The sequence below is a fragment of the Podarcis vaucheri genome (assembly GCF_965113315.1).
Source record: "Podarcis vaucheri genome assembly, chromosome: 6".
Lineage (NCBI taxonomy): Eukaryota > Metazoa > Chordata > Lepidosauria > Squamata > Lacertidae > Podarcis > Podarcis vaucheri.
In genome coordinates, this window is record NC_138764.1 from 14402612 (window position 1) to 14424696 (window position 22085).

At 40.5% G+C, this 22085-nt stretch overlaps 1 protein-coding gene and 1 long non-coding RNA gene across 3 annotated transcripts in view; one reads left to right on the top strand and one right to left on the bottom strand.

Annotated features, from left to right (window-relative positions):
* Nucleotides 1–4041, bottom strand: part of LOC309533919 — a 34740-nt gene extending 30699 nt beyond the window's left edge. Inside the window, exon 1 of the long non-coding RNA XR_014220530.1 lies at nt 3067–4041. This is a non-coding gene — a long non-coding RNA (uncharacterized lncRNA). The remainder of the gene's footprint in view (nt 1–3066) is intronic.
* Nucleotides 1–19410, top strand: part of EDEM3 (ER degradation enhancing alpha-mannosidase like protein 3) — a 36962-nt gene extending 17552 nt beyond the window's left edge. The window contains exons 10-21 of one of the 2 annotated variants that reach the window (XM_082225445.1): nt 1421–1546; nt 2867–2950; nt 4536–4619; nt 5901–6025; nt 8071–8236; nt 8619–8773; nt 10084–10237; nt 11739–11933; nt 13989–14154; nt 15843–16028; nt 17494–17541; nt 18302–19410. In XM_082225445.1, coding sequence (XP_082081571.1) covers nt 1421–1546; nt 2867–2950; nt 4536–4619; nt 5901–6025; nt 8071–8236; nt 8619–8773; nt 10084–10237; nt 11739–11933; nt 13989–14154; nt 15843–16028; nt 17494–17541; nt 18302–18693 — 1881 coding nt within the window. In that variant the 3' untranslated portion in view covers nt 18694–19410. The remainder of the gene's footprint in view (nt 1–1420; nt 1547–2866; nt 2951–4535; nt 4620–5900; nt 6026–8070; nt 8237–8618; nt 8774–10083; nt 10238–11738; nt 11934–13988; nt 14155–15842; nt 16029–17493; nt 17542–18301) is intronic. The other variant, XM_082225446.1, reaches the window with a different exon arrangement.
* The last annotated feature ends 2675 nt before the right edge of the window (nt 19411–22085 follow it).

Sequence of the window (22085 nt, forward strand, 5' to 3'; positions counted from 1 at the left end):
CATAGTTGTGTATTATAGTTGTAGATAGAATAAAAGTAGTTATTCTACAGAGCTGCTCTCCGAGTCGTTTATGCTCTGCTATACTCTGTTGTACTCTGCTGTGCAACGACTGTCTTGTTGGAGTGAATCGGGTGCTCACAACTCTAAGCTGTGAGTCCACAGCACTTTGACCTGTTCCTGTGCAGAAGGTGGTCTCTGGAAGTGCTACGCAGCTCGCCTAGCCCAGTCAGGGCTGAAGTGTATGAGTCCAGTTAGTGGCACTGGCTCAAGGGCGATGCTGACAGATGCAATATATTTGCGAAACATGAAGACTGGACTGTGTTGCTTTTTATTAAAGCTAATCTCTCTGGGTAAAACGCTTTTCAGGTGAAAGGCTGCTAGCCTCCTTACATGAACTCTTGATGCATCAACTTTAAAATACTTAAACAAATTCCAGCATCAGATGTATAGCTTAAATCTGGATGTCACCCTGGCTAAAAGATTGAGGGAATTTACTGAGCAGCGATGTGCTAAAGGCAGGGCAGCTTATGTGTCACAATCCAGCTCAAACACGAAGGGAGGGTAAAACAATCTGTGTGATATTTAGCAATTTGGTTATATGGCAGGGCTGTGGGAGCTCAAGCTTTAAATCCTGCTTGGCAGGGGGTTGGACTTGATGGCCCTTGTGGTCTCTTCCAACTCTATGATTCTATGAAATCATTCAAAGAGGAACAAGAAATTCCTGGAATGACACCCCTCCAGCCTTCCTGCCTGTTTAATTTCATTTAACGAATGCACTTCACTAAAATTATCCAATGTTAAGCCAAGCGTGGCAGAAATTTCACCCCTTGCTGTTGCGGCCAATTGCACGAGTCCTTCCCACCCTCGTTTCTCAGCTGGTCTCTTGTTGATTAGGAAGCCTCTATGACTTACTCTAGGGACGCGGGTGGTGCTGTGGGTTAAACCACAGAGCCTAGGACTTGCCGATCAGAAGGTCGGCGGTTCGAATCCCCGCGACGGGGTGAGCTTCCGTTGTTCGGTCCCTGCTCCTGCGAACCTAGCAGTTGGAAAGCACGTCAAAGTGCAAGTAGATAAATAGGTACCGCTCCGGCGGGAAGGTAAACGGCTTTTCCGTGTGCTGCTCTGGTTCGCCAGAAGCAGCTTAGTCATACTGGCCACATGACCCGGAAGCTGTACACTGGTTCCCTCGGCCAGTAAAGTGAGATGAGCGCCGCAACCCCAGAGTTGGCCACGACGACCTAATGGTCAGGGGTCCCTTTACCTTTATTCTCCTGTGTGGTTCGGTGTCCTCTCAGCTGTTTTGCATGACGTTAAGGAGAGGCGAGTGCAACATACAATTTAGTGTGTTTAGATCTCAACTTTGCCAATGAATTTGGTATGAAAAATGAATGTGGGCTCACCAGGGTCTGATGTTTTGCAGCATTATGATGCCATAATGAGATACATCAGCCAACCGCCTCTCCTGCTTGATGTGCACATACACAAACCAATGCTTAATGCTCGGACCTGGATGGACTCTCTACTAGCCTTTTTCCCTGGTTTGCAGGTAGGTTTATCAGAGGTGCATTTAACTTTTCAGTCCAATGATGCCTATTTAGTTGTGGGGTTGAGTGTGAGAAGTATTTGTTTTCAAAGCTCTAGAAATGTTCAGGACGCTGTAATTGGGAAAAAATTGGCAAAGAATGGTTGGAGTAAGCTATTGAACTTGAAATATGATGTCATGGAAAAGTAGTCATCCGGTGGGGAAGAATAATCTTTTACAATTGCTGTCTTCAGCCGTGTTAGCATTGTGCAGTCAACACTTGGTGGCTGTGTTTTGCAAATGAAATCAGATTTTTGTAAAATTAAATTTCCACTAACTTGGAGCATATCTTTCTCATTTCTATATTATATAAAGCATGTCAAACATCTAAAATAGGCTCATAGTATCGTTAGAGCAATAGCTCTAATGGTTTTGTCATGGCCTTTGGTACGATAATGCTTACTTACTAATAGCCCAACAAATGCCCAGCTGTCACATTTTAAAGGAGTTTTGTTGATATTTTGTTATACATCCTTAAATTCTTTCTTTTATGTTATTAGCTGCTACTTCCTTCTCTTGCCTCTAATACACAGTGTTCCAAAATTATTTTTTTCTTGACTATTCTCTCAGTATTTCGATCTTTATTGGTAAATCTTCCTTTCCCTCCTCTATAAACGGTAGCTTCTAAATTTGGTCCGGCTTATGGTACTCAAGACAAATAAACAGCCTTAAACAAGCCTTACTTTTTTGTGTTTTGCTGGTCTGCAGCAGCCATTTTGCCAAAAACCATGGTGGGAGGGGGAAGAGGAAGGAGAGATTGCACAAATACGAGAGCACATTTTTCTTCCTTATTTGCCTTTTGCAAGGTTTCAGAGAATTTTCCTGTCCCCACCCCCATCATTTTGGAGTAGAAATTTCTGTGGCTGGGAATGCATTAGGAATATCATTACATAAGCATTGTTTAATTCACAGGTTCCTCTATACCACATGAGTACTCTTGGAAATATCTGGTTTGGCATCTAAGATTTCCAGAAAACAACTTTATCAAAGCAGTACCTGAATTTGAGCTGATAACTTTAACTCTAAGAATATAAACATATGGCCAACCTGACATACCAAACTAAATATATGTTAAGCATTGGTTTCAGCACATGTGTACACATGATTATTTTGCCTTTTGCTTAATTAACCAAGTGCCATTCTGCTCTCTCATGTTTCCTTGTAAGAAAAAGAAAGAACCATGGGCTGGGGGCAGGTGGTGGGAGATACAGAATTGGTCATTATCTGACAGGAAAGTGGCATATCTAGATGGCCTTACATTGGTACTATCTGTTTGGATTATAGGTCTTGAAAGGTGATATCAGACCAGCTATAGAAACTCACGAGATGCTGTATCAGGTGATAAAAAAGCATAACTTTCTTCCAGAGGTAAGGCGGTAGGCTTGTATTATTATCATTGTGGGGATGATGATAATAATAATAATAATAATAATAATAATAATAATAATAATACTGGGAAAGGGGAGATGTTGATTTCTAATTACTGATTAGTCATTCATGCGCTAATCAGCATCCCTTTGCATATTTTGATCTTATTTTTTTAACTTTCTGTTCCTCCTGTAGGAACTGGAGGCTAGTGCATTTCTTGCTCATATGATTGACCAAGATCTTTCCATGCATCACTAGATCTGCGTGCAATTCCTTTTTTCATGTTTGTGCTCACTTGTTCACACAATGGTTGCACATGAATGGGGAGAGACTGGTTTAGTGTCTCATCCGAACCAGTGCTCCTGGTTCTTTCCAAACAAAATGCAGTGAGGAAGCTAGGGTTTGGCTAATGTGTCAGTGCGACAGTGATTCAAACGTGTCAGCACGACAGTGATTCAAACCCAGATATTCAACTCTTAACCATTTTATCCACTACATCACACTCATACCGTGAAAAGCTTTGCCATATGTGCACAACTCATTTACTTTCGAATCTAGTTTTATGAGTGGTATCCAACTATGTCATATTGAGTATTTCCTTCAAAATCATTGGACACATCTAAAGTCCATCAGTTTTAGTAGATCTACTCTGAATAGGACTAATTGGATCTTTCCTTTCCCTGTATCTGAGATTATGCAGCCCAGTGGATAATGTCAGACGAGAGCCTGAGAGACCTTGGCCTAGCATAGAGTTGTCATGTTTGAGTGAACTTTGCAAACTTCTCTTGATAGCTAATCTGTAACGGGAATAATAAAATAGCACCTAACATATTAGGAATGCTATTTTCATCCACACAAAACCCTTGTGATGTAGATGATTACTCCTCATTTTACAGGTGAGGACTACTGCAAAGGAAAACACCTGCCTGCCTGGCTAACAGGAACGGTTTGATAAGTTTTTAGGCACCAGGCAGAATGTTTCTTTTTTACCAAGTCTTTGGCCGATTAACATCTCTGTCCTTTTAAATGTGTTTGTGGGTGGGGGTGGGGTTATTGCTTTTGTTCTGTTCTTGCTTTTATTACGTATTTTGTGTTCTCATTTTATACAGTGGTGCCCCGCAAGACGAATGCCTCGCAAGACGGAAAACTCGCTAGACGAAAGAGTTTTCCGTTTTGGAGGTGCTTCGCAAAACAAATTTCCTATGGGCTTGCTTCGCAAGACGACAATGTCTTGCGAGTTCCTGATGGTTTTTTTCCTCCCCCCCTTTTTTCTAAGCCGCTAAGCCGCTTATCAGCTGATCCGATCAGCAGATAAGCCTCTAAAAGCTGCTAATAGTGCTAATCCGCTAATCCGTCAATGGGCTTGCTTCGCAAGACGAAAGAACCGCTAGACGAAGAGAATCACAGAACGGATTCTTTTCATCTTGCGAGGCACCACTGTATTTTTATATTGTGAACCGCCCTGCAATCTTCGGATGAAGGTGTGGTATACTAATAATAATAATAAAATAATAATAATAGCATTTGTGACCAAAGTACTGTATAGTTTAGTATTTCCCTATGTCTTTCTTTTTTTCTCCTTCAGGCTTTCACAACAGACTTCCGGGTTCACTGGGCTCAACATCCTTTAAGGCCAGAATTTGCAGAGAGTACCTATTTCTTGTATAAAGTAAGATTTCGTTCTTCCAATTCAAGGTGTCTTAAATCCTTGATAATCTTAGGAAAGGAATTGAAAATGTTAACACCATTTTATGACACTGTGATGCAGTTGCACTAAAATACTTTGTACTGAAGTGGCTGCTTTATCTCAAGAAGAATATTTCAGGCACAGATAAGGTACAGAAAGAGGAATCTATAGTGGTTAAGAATATGTGGCGACTTCTCCATAAAGAAAAAGACTAAAGAGAATTAGGTTTGTTAGCTTAGAATGAATGAATGAATTAACTGGGGCTTGGGGGCAGGATATGAAAGTATTTCAAAATCATGAATAGTGGGAAGAGATTTTTCTCTTTCACTTGCTCTGAAATTATGCCAGCAGGTACTACTTCACACAGCCTCTAACCTTAGATGGCTTTGAAAAAGGAGGCCTATTGATGATTATGAACTGGGATAGCTAAGTCCAGCTTCCAAACTGAAAGGTAATATAAGTAGGATTGTTACTAGATGCTTAGGGCAAGCAGCAGAGAATGGTAATTTCCATCTATACTTCCTGGGCTTTTGATTTGCCCCTGTTTGTGGTGCGGGTTGGCTGTACTTCCAGTCTCAGAGGGTTGACACCTTCTTATGCATGGTCAAGAACAATACAGTGGTGCCTCGCAAGACGAAAAGAATCCGTTCTGTGATTCTTTTCGTCTAGCGGTTTTTTCGTCTTGCGAAGCAAGCCCATTGACGGATTAGCGCTATTAGCGGCTTTTAGCGGCTTATCTGCTGATCGGATCAGCTGATAAGCGGCTTAGTGGCTTAGAAAAGGGGGGGGGGAGGGAAAAAAACCAGCAGGAACTCGCAAGACATTGTCGTCTTGCGAAGCAAGCCCATAGGAAATTTGTTTTGCGAAGCACCTCCAAAACGGAAAACTCTTTCGTCTAGCGAGTTTTCTGTCTTGCGAGGCATTCGTCTTGCGGGGCACCACTGTACTTATGCAGAGCAAGTATTTTAAACAATAAGATGAGCTTGAGACTTTCTGACTTGTTGCACAAGATAAAGGAGCTTTCTATTGAGGCTGGGAAGCCCCTTGAATTGCTGACTGCAAACAGTTTCTCAGCTCTGTTCTCCCTCTGAGAATATTCTTCCGTCCAGGCTAGGATGTATTTAGCAGTGCAATTTGACTTTAAATCCAAGGCTTTAAAACGTGTGCAATAGTCAAATATCAAAGTATAATAACAGATAAGAATGTAATGTGTGTGTAGCGTATCTCTAGGAGTAAGTGCAACAAATCTTCCTTTAAAAACAGGCTACTGGAGATCCTTACTACCTAGAAGTAGGAAAAACACTCATTGAAAACTTAAATAAATACGCTCGTGTACCTTGTGGATTTGCTGCTATGAAGGATGTTCGTACTGGAAGCCATGAAGACAGGTAATTAGCTGAAAAGCGTTGCTAGGTTTTGCTAATTTATCCCCCCCCCATTTTTTTTATTGATTTTCCACTTTTATAACAAGTATAACACAAAAAACACACAAAGGAAAACACATTACAATACCGAAAAGAAAAAGAAACAAAAATATAAACACATATTACTTGTGAAACCCAAATTATCTTTCATCGTTAATTGACTTCCTTGAATCCCCCCCACCTGAGTTTCATTGTATCACCTTGTAACAGCTCTCCAAATCATCTTTGTAATAAAATAAACTCCTTCAAGTTACTTTCATCTTTTCTTTTCTTAATATTCTAAATCCATATTTCTTTACAATTCATTCTTGTTTTAGTTCTAAGCCTTTATGGTACTTTTGAGTGACTTCTAATTATTTTATATTACAATAGTTGGCTAAATAATCTTTAAATTTATTCCAATCTTCATGATATTCCTCTTCTTTCTGATTGCGGATTCTTCCAGTCAGGTCAGCCAGCTCCAAAAAGTCCAACATCTTCATCTGTCATTCTTCTACTGTTGGTATTTCTTGGGATTTCCAATTTTTAGCTAGTAGCAGTCTTGCTGCTGTAGTGGCATACAAAAACAATCTAACATCCTATTATTCCAAGTAGAAAGGCTTCTGGTTTCTTAACAAATGTATTTTTCAACATTTTTTCAGCTCATTATAAATCTTTTCCCAGAAGTCTTTCACCTTAGGACACGTCTACCACATATGATAAAAGTACCTTCTTTTTCTTTTCAATTTTTTAAAAATTGATTTTCCACGTTTATAACAAGTATAGGTTTTGCTAATTTAATCTTGCAACCATGCATTCATGCTGGTAGGATTTCTTTGTACATTAAATCTTCTCTGGCTTAATACTTTAGTAAAAGTTAACAAGTGCTTCATGATTTTTATTTTATTAAGATATATATATATATATATATAGTGGATCCTCCTCAAGGCACCTAACTTAAGTATTTAACTTGTTAATGTATTTAACAATAGACATTTAAATAGCATGAAAACAAGGGCTTATATCCAAACAACCACAGGTGGGAGAATAGTGCTGTTCCGTAAACTTGTGCAACCCTAACGGAAGACAGATTGCAGGCATGGGGAACTTCCTGCCTCATAATAATGTCAGGTGATCCCACCAACCTGACAAAATTGCTGTCTAGGAAGTTAGGATCTGGCCCACTAGCGAGAAGAAGTTTTCCACTCCTGTTGTGGCATAATTGGGGGGAAATCAAAAGATCTTTAAGCTTGTAGAAGCAGAAGAAGTTGGGGTCACTTTTCTCACAGCAGAAACAGCCCTTCTATGAACAGAAATAGCTGTCTGCCGGTGAAAAGGCACTTTTGGGGGAGTCCAAGCCCTCATCAGAAGCAGAAAATAAGGTGACAACATCAAAACAGCACACAAATAATTCAAGGCACAGCCAAACTGGACTGTCTGGACTGAGTTGCTGTGAAATGTCAATAAGGAGGCGGTCAGACTAGGCCCTTGGAGGAAGAAGTTCTGCCACTAGGTGCAGCATCTGAGAAGGCCCTTAAGATGCTGGCGCAGAGCAGGATTCTATCAGTGACCCAAGTGGGTGGGCAGGATCATGTGAAGATTAAGCGATCCTTTACGTGAAATTCTTGCTATTTAGTCTTTATCCATGTATGCGTTCTTTGGAAAAACTTAGCGAAGTTCTTCCCATTAGTTGTCATTTTGACTTTACTCAAAAGTATATCTTGTTTTTCATTTTGTTGCTAGTGATACAGTCGTACCTTGGTTTTCAAACAGCTTAATTCTCGAACGTTTTGGCTCCCGAATGCAGCAAACCCGGAAGTGAGTGTTCCGGTTTGCGAACTGTTTTTGGAAGCCGAACGTCCGATGGGGCTTCCGATTGGCTGCAGGAAGCTTCCTGCAGCCAATCAGAAGCCGTGCTTTGGTTTCCAAACGCTTTGGAAGTTGAACAGACTTCCGGAATGGATTCCAAGGTACGACTGTTGTATCAAGAAGGAAAAATGATACTTAGTCTATTTATTTCCTCTTTCTAGGATGGATTCTTTCTTCCTGGCTGAAATGTTTAAATATTTATACCTGCTCTTTGCTGATAAGGAAGACCTGACTTTCGATATAGAAGACTATATCTTTACCACAGAAGCTCATTTGCTACCTCTCTGGCTATCTACTGCAAACCAAACGGCCCCTAGGAAAAATATTGTGAGTGTTGCTTCATATTTTTGAATTGATTTAATTGCAGGCTAGCTTTTATCTTCCTCAGTAAAAGTAACTCTAAGAATATTTTTAGATTATTCTTCCATTGTTGCACAAGCTGTGTCATGCTTTGCTGTTTATGCAAAAGTAAATTAGGTTATGAGTTTCTAAATGAAAATTTGGTCCTTTGTAACTGATTCCTTACATAGAACCATAGAATTGTACAGTTGTAACAATATATTGATTGACATTTTAACTGCATATTTCTTTTTGTGGTTGGAAGGTTTATAATTGTGCTTTTGTTGCAAACACATTTGGATATTGTGACTGCGCATGGTTAAAGAAAGAGAAAACAACGCTTAAATTCTCCCTCTTTTCCCATTTACAGACTACAGAATACACAGAATTGGATGATAGCAACTTTGACTGGACATGCCCCAACACTCAGATCCTCTTTCCAAATGACCCAATGTATGCTCAGAGCATCAGGGAACCTCTGAAAAATGTGGTGGACAAGAGTTGTCCTAGGGGTGTTTCCAGAGCGTAAGATCATTTATACCTTTCATAACTATGTGATAGGTAAAGGTAAAGACACCCCTGACCATTAGGTCCAGTTGTGGACGACTCTGGGGTTGTGTGCTCATCTCACTCTATAGGCTGAGGGAGCTGGCGTTTGTCTGCAGACAGCTTCTGGGTTGTGTGGCCAGCATGACAAAGCCACTTCTGGCGAACCAGAGTAGTGCATGGAAACGCCGTTTACCTTCCCACCGGAGCAGTACCTATTTATCTACTTGCACTTTGATGTGCTTTCGAACTGCTAGGTGGGCAGGAACTGGGACCGAGCAACGGGAGCTCACCCCGTCGCAGGGATTCGAACCGCCGACCTTCTGATCTGCAAGCCCTAGGCTCTGTGGTTTAGACCACAGCACCACCCGCGTCCCTAACTAGGTGATACAGCTGCTTATATTGAGCTGATATACTTTTATGCATTGACTAACACATAACGATGAAATCATTTGATACAGCTTGGTTTGGATGACTCCTTGCAATGGAAGATGCCTAAGGTTCTTGTATCAGAATTTCCCAGCCTGATTGCAACTTGTCTATTTGTAATGGATGATGGGAGTTGTAGTCAAAAACATCTGTGTCCAGTAAGAGAAAGCAAGGCTTGTGTTTCAGCCTGCCAACTTCCAGAAGCCTTTTCATGCATTTTATTACCCATTCAGTGGCCTCTGCCGGCTACGCATAGCATGTTTTAGTCTTACGCACCTCATGTATATTATTCAGGCACCATCAATTTTATTTTATTTTTTTTAAAAAAGATATTTATTAAGGATTTTAAACATTAAATTCACCAAACATATATAAAACCGTCACCCAAATACAACAAACAAGCAAAGAAGAATAGAGAAAAACAAAAAGGTTAACATATAATAGAAAAACATACAGCAAAATCAAATATCCAACAACCATATTTTCTTAGCCTTTTGGACTTCCTCACGTCTCCCATTCCTGCGTTCCCAATTAAAATTATGAACAGCAATTTATCACCTTGTTTCAACTCCTATTTTGTAATTTTCAAATATTATGTCTCCGACTTTAAATATTTTTATCAAATACTCAAATGCTTAATTTATACATAATGTTGTTCCAAAATTTATCTTTTTCTCAGATCTCACTTATTCTCATATTTCTTTAAACTAAGTTGCTGATGCCATGTTACTTTCAGTCCTGCATCTTTCTTAACACTCATACAATTTACAATGTTTTTGTAAATAGTCTTTAAACTTTTTCCAGTCCTCTTCCACATCAATTCAGTTCTTGAAATGTAGATGGCATGCTTTCTCTTGCAGGGAAGAGAGTTTGGGCACCGGACCAAAGCCCCCCCTGAGAGCCAGGGATTTCATGGCCAGTAATCCTGAGCATTTAGAGATCCTAAAGAAGATGGGAGTCAGCTTGATTCACCTCAAAGATGGAAGAGTCCAGCTGGTGCAACATGCTATTCAAGTAAGATCTTGCCCTGTCATAGCCCCTCAGTGTATACAGTTGTCCTCAATAGGAAGTTGTCATGCAGGCACTCTTTTTATTTTATTTTATTTTATTTGGAACAAGTTGTTTCAGTTTAATTATAGTACAGGTCGGAGAGGTATAAATATGGATATAATACATTGGAATAAATGAAGACTTTCCATTATGAACAAACTACCTGCACATAAAATAATGATTTATTTAGAATTACGATTTTAATTGTAATTGTTTTTAATTTATAATCAGTTCATTTTGCTCCAGACCCTGCCAGTTTGGATACCAATAGCTCATCTGAACTAATGGCAGAAAAAAACTTAATAAGTTCATACAGTGGACCCTCGAGTTACATACCGCTCTGGATACGTAACTTTCAGGTTACGAATGCGGCAAACCTGGAAATGTATACTCCCGGGTTTCGCCGCATGCGCAGAAGCAATCACACCGTGTGTGTGCTCAGAAGCGGTGTCTCTGCCTACAGACTTTTTGGGTTGCGGATGGACCCCCAGAACAAATTTAATCCGTATCCAGAGGGTCCACTGTATTTCAGTTGGACTGACCTATAAGGGTATTGCCCTTAAGTCACTGAGTTTGTTTACTAATCCTTATACACTCACATCATTTATTTTTATTTATTTTTATTTTGTATTTTGACAAAGTAATAATAATAATAATAAAAATGTGCACTCCACCCCCAAAACCACTGTAACTATCCAACCTCCCAAAATTTCAACAACTCTTACGATGGTTTGACCCCTTTCTGTTTTAACAGTACAAATTCTACAGATACTACAGATATTTGGCACTCTTAAATTTAGGCACACCAGAAAGTATCCTTGAAATACTTGTCCTAATTTCTGTGAAGCTGTTGAACAAGTCCTTTTTCCTGATGTTACACAAACTAAGTAACACAGGTATACTGTCTAGTAGTCCATTCAATCATGTCTGAATGTTTAGTGGGAGACAGGTTTTTCAAATATTTGTTCGTGGTAAGCTGCGAAGTTGAATTGAATATGTTTCAAATTTTGAGGTCATTACCATGATAGGGCCTTTTCAGTGGTGACACCGATGCTCTAGAACTTTCCAGGTTAGCCTTTCTCTTCACCTGTGCTGAGGACTTTCTGGCACTGAGTAGGGCTGCTTTATTCCAGAGGGCATCTTGAATTCTCTGAACTGTTTTTTTTACTGAGGAGTATTGTGTCTTGCTGCTGGCAGTGTAATGGTTCTTTTGCCTGTGTTTTTATATTTTTAGTATGCATGTGGAATTTTATACTGAAAATACCCTTGGAAGTGTTGCCAGATACAAATGTTTATTTACTTTTTAAAAAACCCAAAAACTAATTCTAGAATATTTTGGCTAACATTGGATGTCTAGAAGTTCAGAACAAACTAATTAGCAAGTTTCCTCAGGAAATACTGTTGCATGTTTTGTCTGCAGGGTTAGAATGAAAAAAATGCTAGATATTGCTTACTTTTTCATTAGGCAGCAAGCTCACTCGATGCGGAGGATGGTCTACGGTTCATGCAAGAAATGATTGAGCTGTCCAGTCAACAGCAAAAAGAGCAGCAGCTACCTCCTCGTGCCGTTCAAATTGTTTCCCACCCGTTCTTTGGCAGAGTGGTTTTGACAGCTGGGCCTGCGCAGTTTGGAATGGATCTCTCCAAACACAAATCAGGGGTGCGTTCTGTTTTACAGCCTTATGATTAAAAAAAACACCACTTGTATGGTTTATACAGAACTTATGGGAAATTGTTAACATACAGAAATTTAATGTATCTAAAAGAAAGAGTACTATATAATTTTATTAAGTTTTCTGTTTTACAATTTAACATACTCATTTATACATCCTTAAGATATCAATGACTTCCCTTCTTCCCTTCATAAATCCCTGTATATATAAACTATACCATTCAGTATTCCATTATTGCATCCATCTAAACTTGTTGAATTTATCTTAAGGCTGCCAGCGTTTTCAGCTGTACACAATTATTTCCCGTATATTCCGTAAATGTTTTCCAATCTCTTTAAACGTATGTTCTCCCTGTTCTCTTATTCTATATTTTAAGTCTAAAAAAAAACTAGAAAAAGAGTTGTTCTAGAAGCCCCCCAGGTCAAGAAAACAAAGCAACTCTGAATAACTAAGGCCAAAAGCAGATGGCTAACTCATTTGTCAGGAAGTGGAGTGCAGGGGAACAGTCTGAATAGGCGCTGGGCGAGATTGTTTTATGTATGAAGCCAATTGAGGCTCCCCATTTTGCTCACCAGGCCATTTGCCCCAAACCACACCCACCCACCCCATACCTGACAGTGTATGTGATGTCAGGTGTGGGGCAGATAGTAATGAATCTGGAAAGCGTGATTGAACTTCCTGCGCATCAGCTGATGCATGATTTGTTGCAGGCAACACATTTTTATAAATTGCAGTAGCTTCAAATGCCACTATTCTGATTTAGCATGCAATGAATCATCCTACTGGGATAGCTCAGTCGGTAGAACATGAGGCTCTGCTCCTAATCTCAGGGTTCGAGCCCCACGGTGGGCAGTAGATTCCTGCATCGCAGGGGGTTGGACTGGATGACCCTGGGGGGTCCCTTCCAACTTTATGGTTCTATGAATGAGTTCTGGAATAACTGCCTTCACTGCAGTTATTGGGCACAATCCAGTGCAGTGTGCCGAAGCTGTTAGATTTCACTGGGTTTAAGAGCGCCAGCCCTGGGTTGGATGATGATCACTGCCAGATTTACATATAAGCTAAACAAGCTATAGCTTAGGGCCCCACTCTCTTTTTTTATATAATAATATTTATTGAATTTTCACAAATTATATAAACATACTCACTACAAACAAACAAACACAAAAACAAACAAGTGTAATTTCAAAACCTTATTTTCTTAAAACTTACTTCACCGACCTCCTCATACCTCCCCTTTCTGCATTCCAATTTCAAATTAAATTCAGCAAATCCTCACCCTTAATTTTATCTAGTTGTATTCTTTTCTTTTCTTTTAACTTAATCTTTACAGCTGTAGTCCACTTACTTTCTATAATCATAACATTTTAACACTCATTAATTTTACAATATCTCTTAAGATAGATTTTAAATTTCTTCCAATCTTCTTCCACCGTCTCTTTCCTCTGGTCTCGGATTCTGCCAGTCATTTCAGCCAGTCCCATGTAGTCTATCACCTTCATCTGCCATTCTTCCAGAGTGGGTAGATCTTTTGTCTTCCAATACTTTCCCACTCTCTTGGGGCCCCCCAAAAAATTTAAAGAAAACCTGGATGTACGATTCCAAAATATAAGATAAAAAACAAATAAAACAAACTAACGTACAGCAACAGTGTTTTGTGTTGTGTAGGCTCCTATGATGTAAGTAATGGGCCCTGCCTGCTAGCCTGCTTCCTCAAATATAACTGGTTTGCTCATTTCTATATATAGGGTGCCTACATTCTGCATGTGCAAATGGCTTTGGATATCTGTTAGGTCCATAAATTACCGTATAGTATATATTCAACAGAAAAAACAGTGACAATTTGTTGTTGACAAAGGACAGCTGGGCATATAACGGGCCCCATTACTTCTAGTAGCTTAGGGCCCCATCAAACCTAAATCTTGCCCTGATGATGATGATGGTTGTATTTCCTAGTATGCTCTTCATATATTTTAGTGCAAAAAATGCAAATGTTTGCATGCTTGAATACCGTGTACTAAAGCCTCTCATCTCTTCAACAGGCAAGAGGATTTGTTGCAGTCAGTAAACCATATAATGGATGCTCTGAGATCACCAACCCTGAAGCGCTGAAGGATAAAATTGCTTTGATGCAAAGAGGGCAGTGCATGTTTGCTGAAAAGGCACGGAACATCCAAAAAGCTGGGGCTATAGGTGGCATTGTTATTGGTAAGTGAAAGAGAAAAGTTATATAAAGTTTTTTTGGTTAACAGTGAAACACTTGAAATGTTAAGGCAGGCGTGACTTGTGCACGTTAATAATTTTAATGTGAATAATTTCGATGTGTACCCCAGCCTATCTATTTATTTAAAACCTTTTAAACATTTATATACTACCCTCCTTCCAATTCAGTGTACGGCATGAAGTAATTCAAACTATTACCCAGGTTAAGGCTTGGGCAGTGCAAATTGTCTCATTAAATAAATAAAAAATTACCTTGGCATTTAAAGGATCACAGTGTGGGTGCCGCATACTGTGTTTATTCCAAAAACCAGGATGCCTCACGGATGAAAAAGCCCTTGTGGTTGAATAATGAATTTCTGATAGAGTAGGTGGTTGGTTAAGGGCTGTCAAAGACCTCAAGATGGTCTGGTTGCCTGTATTGCATTCATATCCCACCTTTCCTGAGGAGCTCACAGTGGGTTGTATGAGAAGAGGCATGCCTTCAAGTATTCAGGTTCCAAGTCATTTAGGATTTTTAAAGATAAGTACCAGCACCTGTAGACAAAGAGGCAGCTAGAAGTTTATTTAAAATTGGTATGTATTATAAGTGATGCGGGTGGCGCTGTGGTCTAAGCCACTGAGCCTAGGGCTTGCCGATAAGAAGGTCATGGTTCAAATCCCCATGACGGGGTGAGCTCCCGTTGTTCAGTCCCAGCTCCTGCCCACCAAGCAGTTCTAAAGCATGTCAAAGTGCAAGTAGATAAATAGGTACCACTCTGGCGGGAAGGTAAATGGTGTTTCCATGCGCTGCTCTGGTTCGCCAGAAGCGGCTTAGTCAAGCACATGACCCGGAAGCTATCTGCGGACAAACACCGGCCCCCTCAGCCTATAGAGCGAGATGAGCGCCGCAACCCCAGAGTCATCCACGACTGGACCTAACGGTCAGGGGTACCTTTACTTTTACATTGGTACCTCTGGTTACTTACGTAATTTGTTCCAGAGGTTTGTTCTTAACCTGAAACTGATCTTAACCTGAAGCACCACTTTAGCTAATGGGGCCTCCTGCTGCTGCCGTGCTGCCGGAACACGATTTCTGTTCTCATCCTGAAGCAAAGTTCTTAGGGAAAGGTAAAGGGACCCCTGACCATTAGGTCCAGTCATGACCGACTCTGGGGTTGCGGCGCTCATCTCGCTTTATTGGCCGAGGGAGCCGGCGTTTGTCCACAGACAGCTTCCAGGTCATGTGGCCAGCATGACTAAGCCACTTCTGGTGAACCAGAGCAGCACACGGAAACGCCGTTTACCTTCCCGCCACAGCGGTACCTATTTATCTACTTGCACTGTGACGTGCTTTCGAACTGCTAGGTTGGCAGAAGCTGGGACCGAACAACGGAAGCTCACCCCGTTGCGGGGATTCAAACTGCCAACCTTCTGATCAGCAAGTCCTAGGCTCTGTGGTTTAACCCACAGCGCGAGGTAATATTTCCGGGTTAGCGGAGTCTGTAACCTGAAGCCTCTGTAACCTGAAGCATATGTAACCCGAGGTACCACTGTATAAGTGAATCTGGTTGTATTGGTCTGAATTCGGCTAACCAAGTTTTATACTGATTGAAGGTCCAAGTAACCTTCAAGTTCCACTGAGAATTCAATGGGTGAAAGTTAATATTAATGGAAACCCTGCTCGTTCCACCTAGATGACAATGAAGGAAGCAGCAGCGACACAGCCCCTCTCTTCCAGATGGCAGGCGACGGCAAGAATACAGACGACATCACTGTGCCAATGCTGTTTCTGTTCAACAAGGAAGGCAGTATTATCCTTGATGCCATCCAGGAATATGAAGCTGTAGAAGTGCTGCTTTCTGACAAAGCAAAAGACAGAGGTAAGAGCGAAAACCATGTTATTGTGAGAAAGCTGGCCCCGGCTCAGTTAATTCAGTCCAAATTTCAGCACGGGAGAATATAGAAAGAGGAGAGAGGCCAAAATAATAGGATGAATGCGAGTCTCAGGAAGATCAGCAAACCCATAACACAGGCATAGGCAAACTCGGCCCTCCTGCTGTTTTGGGACTACAATTCCCATCATCCCTGACCACTGGTCCTGTTAGCTAGGGATGATGGGAGTTGTAGTCCCCAGACATCTGGAGGGCAGAGTTTGCCTATGTCTGGCATAACAGCACTAAGGTCAGTCTTCCCAAAGGACTGAGGAGGTAGCCAATAGAACACCAACTTAAGTAAAAATCCAAGAAATTATACACTTGTCAGTCTAATTTTCCAGATTTTCAGGTAATTGGTAGAACGTTTTAAGGCTACAGTAGTTAAACATATAAATCAGTGGATATGCCTTGGGCATGATGAATCTCAGTTTGAGCACTATCCCACCTTGAAGTCCTGTTGATTCCCATTGGGGTGTTTTAGCAGGAACGTAATTTAAAAGGCTGACTTAAGATGGCTTGCAGGCCTATCTTATCTATTTCAAGATGCAAGTAAGTTCTTCTCGATTAGGGCCAAGTTAGCATTCTCCTTGGGATGTGGGTGGCGCTGTGGGTTAAACCACAGAGCCTAGGACTTGCTGATCAGAAGGTCAGTGGTTCGAATCTCTGCGACAGGGTGAGCTCCCGTTGCTCGGTCCCAGCTCCTGCCAACCTAGCAGTTCGAAAGCACGTCAAAGTGGCAAGTAGATAAATAGGTACCACTCCAGCGGGAAGGTAAACGGTGTTTCCGTGCACTGCTCTGGTGCGCCAGAAGCAGCTTAGTCATGCTGGCCACATGACCTGGAAGCTGTATGCAGGCTCCCTCGGCCAATAAAGCGAAATAAGTGCTGCAACCCCAGAGTCGGTCACGACTGGACCTAATGGTCAGGGGTCCTTTACCTTTAGCATTCTCCTTAAAGCTCCCTGGATTTCTCCCGCCTTTTATGTTCCTAGAATATTTCTCTTCAGGTGGCAACTTTCTGACCACTGTATCACATTTTATTTATAAAAGCATTTGGGAACTGCCCTCTCACAAAACAGTGGGTCGGTGTACAACAACATAAAGACATTTAAAACCAATACAAAGCAATAATTAAACTGATTGGCTGCTCAAGGGACATTTTAAAGGATGTCATAGACCCCATAGCATAAAAATAATCTTCCAGAGATGTCTGAAAGTCAAAAGCGAGGATGCCTTTGTACGCAGGGAGGGCATGTCAACAGTATTCTTGTGTTGGTGTGCAGTCCCTTCAAACCATTTTCTAAAGCAGCTGCTATGTTAATGAATGAATTGCCAATGTAAGTTAGGAAATTTCTGAATTTAAAATGCATATGTGCTTTTTCCCTTCTTCCTGTGCTACCCTTGGATTGTCAGCAACTATATTTAAAGATAAAATGATTCCAAACTACATTATTGATAGCAGTAAGTATCAAACATCTGTACGTTTTTGCCGAAAATTCTGAAAGCATTTCTCCTTTGGGATGTTCGCTTTGACAATGCTGAATTGTGATGCAAGACGAACCAGAATTGCCTAATCCTTGATTCATGAGTAGTGTATGTTTCAAGTCATTGAGGTGCTGTTCACATGTTGGTCCCATAGGTGACATATGGACACTAATAATCCCTAGGACCTTTGGGGAAGATAAACCACTTGAAAGATCAGCCACTGGTTATTTCAGACTGAAAGGTTCCTTTGGGCAGATTATAGTAATTGATTTTTAGAGACCTTTCTTTGCAGAATATTTCTTTGGAATTGTTCCAAAAATAACTATCAGCCTCAAACTCTTACACACTAAACATGTGTAATAAGAGGGTTAATTATGACATTATTAATAGCTGTGTTTATTTGATAAAAGTTTGAAAACAGATACAGCCCTACCTTGGAAGTGGAACAGCTTAGTTCCTGAACATTTTGGCTCCTGAACGTCGCAAACCTGGAAGTGACTGTTCCGGTTAGCGAACTATTTTTGGAAGCCAAATGTCCGACAGGGCTTCCATGGCTTCTGATTGGCTGCAGGAGCTTCCTGCAGCCAATCAGAAGCCATGCTTTGGTTTTTGAACGTTTTGGAAGTCGAACGGACTTCCGGAACGGATTCCACTCAGCTTCCAAGGTGCGACTGTACTCAAGAGCCATAAACTACAGTTGTTTAAAAAAATCATTGTGTTCCTTTCCCCTCTTAAGATTTAGAAATGGAAAGCATGGATCAGAAGTCATCTGATAATGATTCTCATAACCAGAGGTCAGAAGAGATTTCGGCAGATTTGAACTTGGTCAGTCAAGACCCAGAAGGAGAAGTTGGGTTGGAGTCACCTGCAGAGTTGGGCAGCAATAGTGTTTCCCTTATGGACCAGGAATCCTGTATCCCTAAACTCCAGGAAACTAATAAACTCCAGGAAACTAGTAGTCAAGCATCAGACTTGGAAAATCACCCCGAGGAACAATCAAAGATTGAAACTGACTCCAGTCCCACTGATAGTTGGGATAATAATAAAGGACAGTCTATGGAATCAATATTAGCTGATTGGAATGAAGACATAGAAGCTTTTGAAATGATGGAAAAGGATGAACTATAACTTCTAATAAAGTGCTTGTGGGACTACAAAGTGGTGAAGTTGACGGAGGATAGTAAAGACCCTAGCATCTGAAAATTAAAAAAAAGAATTGTTCAGTATTGTGACGAGCAGCCAGGTTCCATTGGCAAAAGCCAGCATGTGTTAAAATTTGTATTGTTTTTGTTCCCCCTGTTTTATGGAAAATGGGAATGTGCAATTGGCCCATTTGCAGGGTTCCTTTGCATGGGTGCTGTCGCCCCGGAGGTTCATTCAGGGAATGATTTGGATCCCTCCTGCGTTCCACGTTGCTGTAAGTGAACTTTGTCTAAGCCTTAGGAAGCAGAGAATGAATGAAACGGGGATTTCAATGCACCACTGAGTCTGGATGACTAGTTGGGGCACGGCACATGATGGCTACAGGCTGGCTGTTGGCGATGATGCTTTTTCAAGGGTCTATACCGTATCTCAGAAGCCTTTTTATGGAGACATGGCAGAAGGTACTTCAGGCTGTGGTGGCCTTTATAGTGAGGGCAGAACAGCAGGCAGCTCTGACGTGTCCTGTGCCACTTAATATAGTGAGTGTGCTGTACCTCCTTTATCACATCTTCCATTTATTATTTTGAAGAGCGACCAAGATAACTTGGATTTATTATTTTTTTAAGTTCCTAGTTCAAGTCAAGATTGCCTTTGATTTACAGACTATGTGCTCGATTAGCAAAAAATAAAAAAAAATTAAAACCGCAGTTAATTCTGAAACTTGAATCTGAGTAATGGGGCATAGCCTCTTCTCTACACTCCCATTACTTTGATTTTGAACCTTGCACAGTGAATCGTGAGCTAAAATAAGCCAAACTCGCTTCCTTGCCGATTTTCTGGGAAAGGTACCAAATCAGATAGTGCTGGGATAGAATTTATTTCATTATTATTATTATTATTATTATTATTATTATTATTATTATTATTTTTGCAACTTTAAATCAGCCTTACATCAGTAACATCTCTCTATTCCTGTATACAGCTTAAATTTCTGTGCACAAAAAGGCCAGTATGTCCATAGGAAAGTATGAAGTCAGTGAAAGACTGGTATCATGTGTAGATTTTTTTTAAAAAAAAAAAGTTGTAGAAATCCTAGTGTGTTTGACAGCAATCATGTTTCACAAATGTCTTAAAGTGAGCTTCTTTTTTTTTTACAAACCCACATGTAGCTAAAAGACAAAGAAAAATAATACAGTTGCATCTACGCAAGACTGCCAGACGTTGCTTATTTATATCCAGTCTTGATTACGTTTGTCTTTATTGTTCTCGGGTTTTTTGGCTGTAGGAAACTGATTTGACACGGCACAGTATGTGCTGTGCCCTGTTCTGCCACTTTATGTATAAATGTGTTTTTGTTTTAATTGAGAACTAGCAAAATCCCTGTTAGGGTGCTGGGCTGTATGTGGGGAGAGGAGGGCTTGTGCCCTAGTGCTCTCACCGGAGGCGAAATTCATTCGGTGATGGGCGTTTTTGGAGCGCGCGAACTGTTAAAACAGCACTTTACCTTCCCCATAGAAGTGAATTATCAATCGTTGACTTAGACATACATATAGGGAGAAAGTAAAGCTGCATCTGTTGGGATTCTACTGGTATGTGAACTAAACCTGCCCTCTGCTTTTGTACCCCAGTGAACCGAGCAGTTCAAAGGGCAGATATACCTTTTTCCGTCCAGTCCCAGATTGTGTAATGTCGCATGCAACACAAATCCTTAGAAACTAGCTATATAGCAGTTAGGTTCATTTCCAGTCTTAACCCGAGGATTGATCCTAGCACAAAAAGGTGCAAAGGCATCTTTCTAAAAAACATATCAGCCAGGTGGAAAGACCTTATTCTTATGGATGGAACAGTGGTGCGAAATCTTAGTGGACAAATGAATAAAAGTGTCCTTTAACTTTTTTCAATTCTTTTTTTCCCATTTGCACATGTGAGTGTTAGATGTGGGGCCTTCCGCATTTTTTTGTGGAGTTCCCAGAGGTGAATTATGTTTAGACCGGAGGCTTTAATTTTTTAATGATTATTATTTTTTTGTACGTGGACTGTTCCTTCAGGGAATTTGAATAGAGGCTTCTCTAAAGTGTCCTTTAGTAACTTAGGCCTAGAGCTTAGAGGAGAATGTGTGCGTTTCGGGCCAAATGCACTTAATTTTAAGTTAGAACTGTAAAAAGCAAGTGGGATGTTCTGCATGTCTGAGTAATAGTGCCACTCGTAAAAAACTTCTCAATATTAACTCTGTCCTAGGCTATAACTTACCCCATCAAACTGCTATTTCCATTGGGCCTTCAATAGTAGCGGCTCATATGGTGTGTCTGGTGAACTGGTGTTTCTGGTGAACTGAATCTTTAGTCACTGTATCTTCACCAAGTGTTTTAGACAAAACAGCAGCTGCTAAATTCCATTTCTTCCTACCGATAATTTATTAAGAGTGTGACCTACCTGCTGCTTATTTGTACATAGTCCATAATGTGGGTTTTTAAGTTGATGTGTTGACATCGAAATATCTGCACACCTTTTGAGTTTTCCTCATTAATTCAGGGATTATTGAAAGATTCCCTTGCCATTAGAAAGGAGCATCTGAATGGTGGTAGAGTCTACCTCAGATCTAGGTTGCCCTTTTATATATTTTTTGTTCTTCATCATAGCCATAAGCCTGTTGGACAATAGCAAAAAAAGGTTTACATGTTAGTAGCTAAATTTGGAGACTTGTCTTTTGGAGAGAGCTTACCAATTATGAGTTAATATCTTCATATCACAACAGAAGCCCTTTTTTTGGACAAGCATTCCTGTATGTGGTTGAGGCGTTCCTTGCGGAGAGGGTATCAAATGAGCTGGCACAATAACAGGGTTAATTTCTAATCAGGATCTTCCTAAACCTGCTGTCTTGTGCTTCTTTCGGCGTAGTTATTTATAGCAGGTTCATAGAGATCCCAGGAAAACCCTATAGTTAGGACAACAGAGGAAACATTCTATGAATGCATAACCGTACATCCAGATTTTATAAGACTTTTTACCAGCCCAATTTACAGCCATATATTTTCTTATGATGTAATTTATGAAAAGTGTAATAAGGGGTGCTGCAACACGACCGCTGTTGGGTTTTACTGTCTGGTAATTTTAAGTGTGTACAATATTCCTAAGGGCAACTGTGTACTGTGATGTAGAAGTCTGAGCTCAAAGTGTATATATAATCCTTGTATATAAAATTGTGTACCTGATTATAATTGCTGATTGTAAAGATTTAATAAAATATGTAAATATTCTGGTCAAAGTGTTTTGCTTTGTATATCGTCTAAAAGTTCCTCCTTATTTCTACTCTGTCATTAATATCTTGTATCTTCCTCTATTTCTCCCTTGTCACTCCTTTGTTCCTCTCTCGTATC